The sequence below is a fragment of the Penaeus monodon genome, chromosome 27, assembly GCF_015228065.2.
Source record: "Penaeus monodon isolate SGIC_2016 chromosome 27, NSTDA_Pmon_1, whole genome shotgun sequence".
In the NCBI taxonomy this organism is placed as follows: domain Eukaryota; kingdom Metazoa; phylum Arthropoda; class Malacostraca; order Decapoda; family Penaeidae; genus Penaeus; species Penaeus monodon.
Window position 1 is genome coordinate 39,690,525 of NC_051412.1, and position 1,079 is coordinate 39,691,603.

General features: G+C 42.4%; 1 protein-coding gene across 1 annotated transcript in view; it reads right to left on the reverse strand.

The window, feature by feature from the left end:
- Positions 1-6: 6 nt before the first annotated feature.
- The window catches only part of LOC119590525 (neural-cadherin-like), a 4,652-nt gene continuing 3,579 nt past the window's right edge, over positions 7-1,079 (reverse strand). The window contains exons 10-11 of the mRNA XM_037939173.1: positions 715-903; positions 7-608 (exon numbers count right to left, since the gene is read on the reverse strand). Coding sequence (XP_037795101.1) covers positions 232-608; positions 715-903 — 566 coding nt within the window. The 3' untranslated portion in view covers positions 7-231. The remainder of the gene's footprint in view (positions 609-714; positions 904-1,079) is intronic.

Consider the following 1,079-nt stretch of genomic DNA (forward strand, 5'->3'; position numbering starts at 1 on the left):
GCTTTTCAGAAAAGGTCAGTTGAACCCTGGCAATGACTGATTTGGTATTCATTCAATGAGATTTCAGTGTAGATATCAAAGTAAAAACTTGTATCTCCAACCCATTACCCAATTTGTGCCCATTATTCTTAGAAAAAGTTGTCTGAAAAAAGAAAAAAAAGAGAAAAGGAGGATTTTGTGAAATAATATCCAGCTGAGAACTTCCAAAGAGCACGTCTGTAGCGGAAAATTCTACGAAATTGTAGCCAGCTGAGAGTTTCTTTGCGTGTCAGTCTGATCCCTTTCCTCATCGCACGAATTGCTGCCTATTACGCTTTTCCATTGATGTGAAATCAAAGTAGAAGACTGAATCAAAAGTCTGAAAAGGTTAGGCTGTGGCTGAGCCTGTGCGGTCCTTGGTCGCTTTATACTGTCTTTTGATTGATTGTTTATTGCATGTTCACATAACTTAGGGGGAGTTACCGTTGCTTCTTTTTGTTCCTCTCCCGTGTAAGGACTGCTTGCTGTGAAGGAAGATCTTGACCCATCCGGGAGATTTTTCAGGAGCTCCATGACTTCCAAGAGCTGTGGCATTTGGGGCTTGATATTATTGATTTCTTCTTGCAATCCTAAAGGGAAAAAAAAGGTCCTATTTAGAGGACGGTGCAAGATCAATGAAGATCTTGATTACAGTTTTGCTTTAACTCCAGATTTCTGCAATTTCTTCATCCTTACCTGAGACGGTAGAGGAAAGGGAGCCAGGGGGAGAGCTCTCCCCCTCGTAGGCATAAGCTCGAAGGTCATCGGGAGGTAAAAAGGGCTCTGGAATGCCAGGGACGACCGCTTGGCTCCCTTCCTGCAACTGATCCGTGCAGGGCCTGCCACAGAGAGGTACTGCCACAAACGAAGGGTCAGCCTCGAAGTCTGCAAGTTTGAGAGATGATGTCTATTTTATAGAAAGTAGTATTACTTTGCAGAGAATTTCTAACAAATTTGTGCATATGAATACATACCATTTCATTCTAAGTAAACTTTGAGGATTTGACCCAATCTGCCTGTCATTGTAACCCTGACTCTGATCTCCTCAAATGCATTATCAC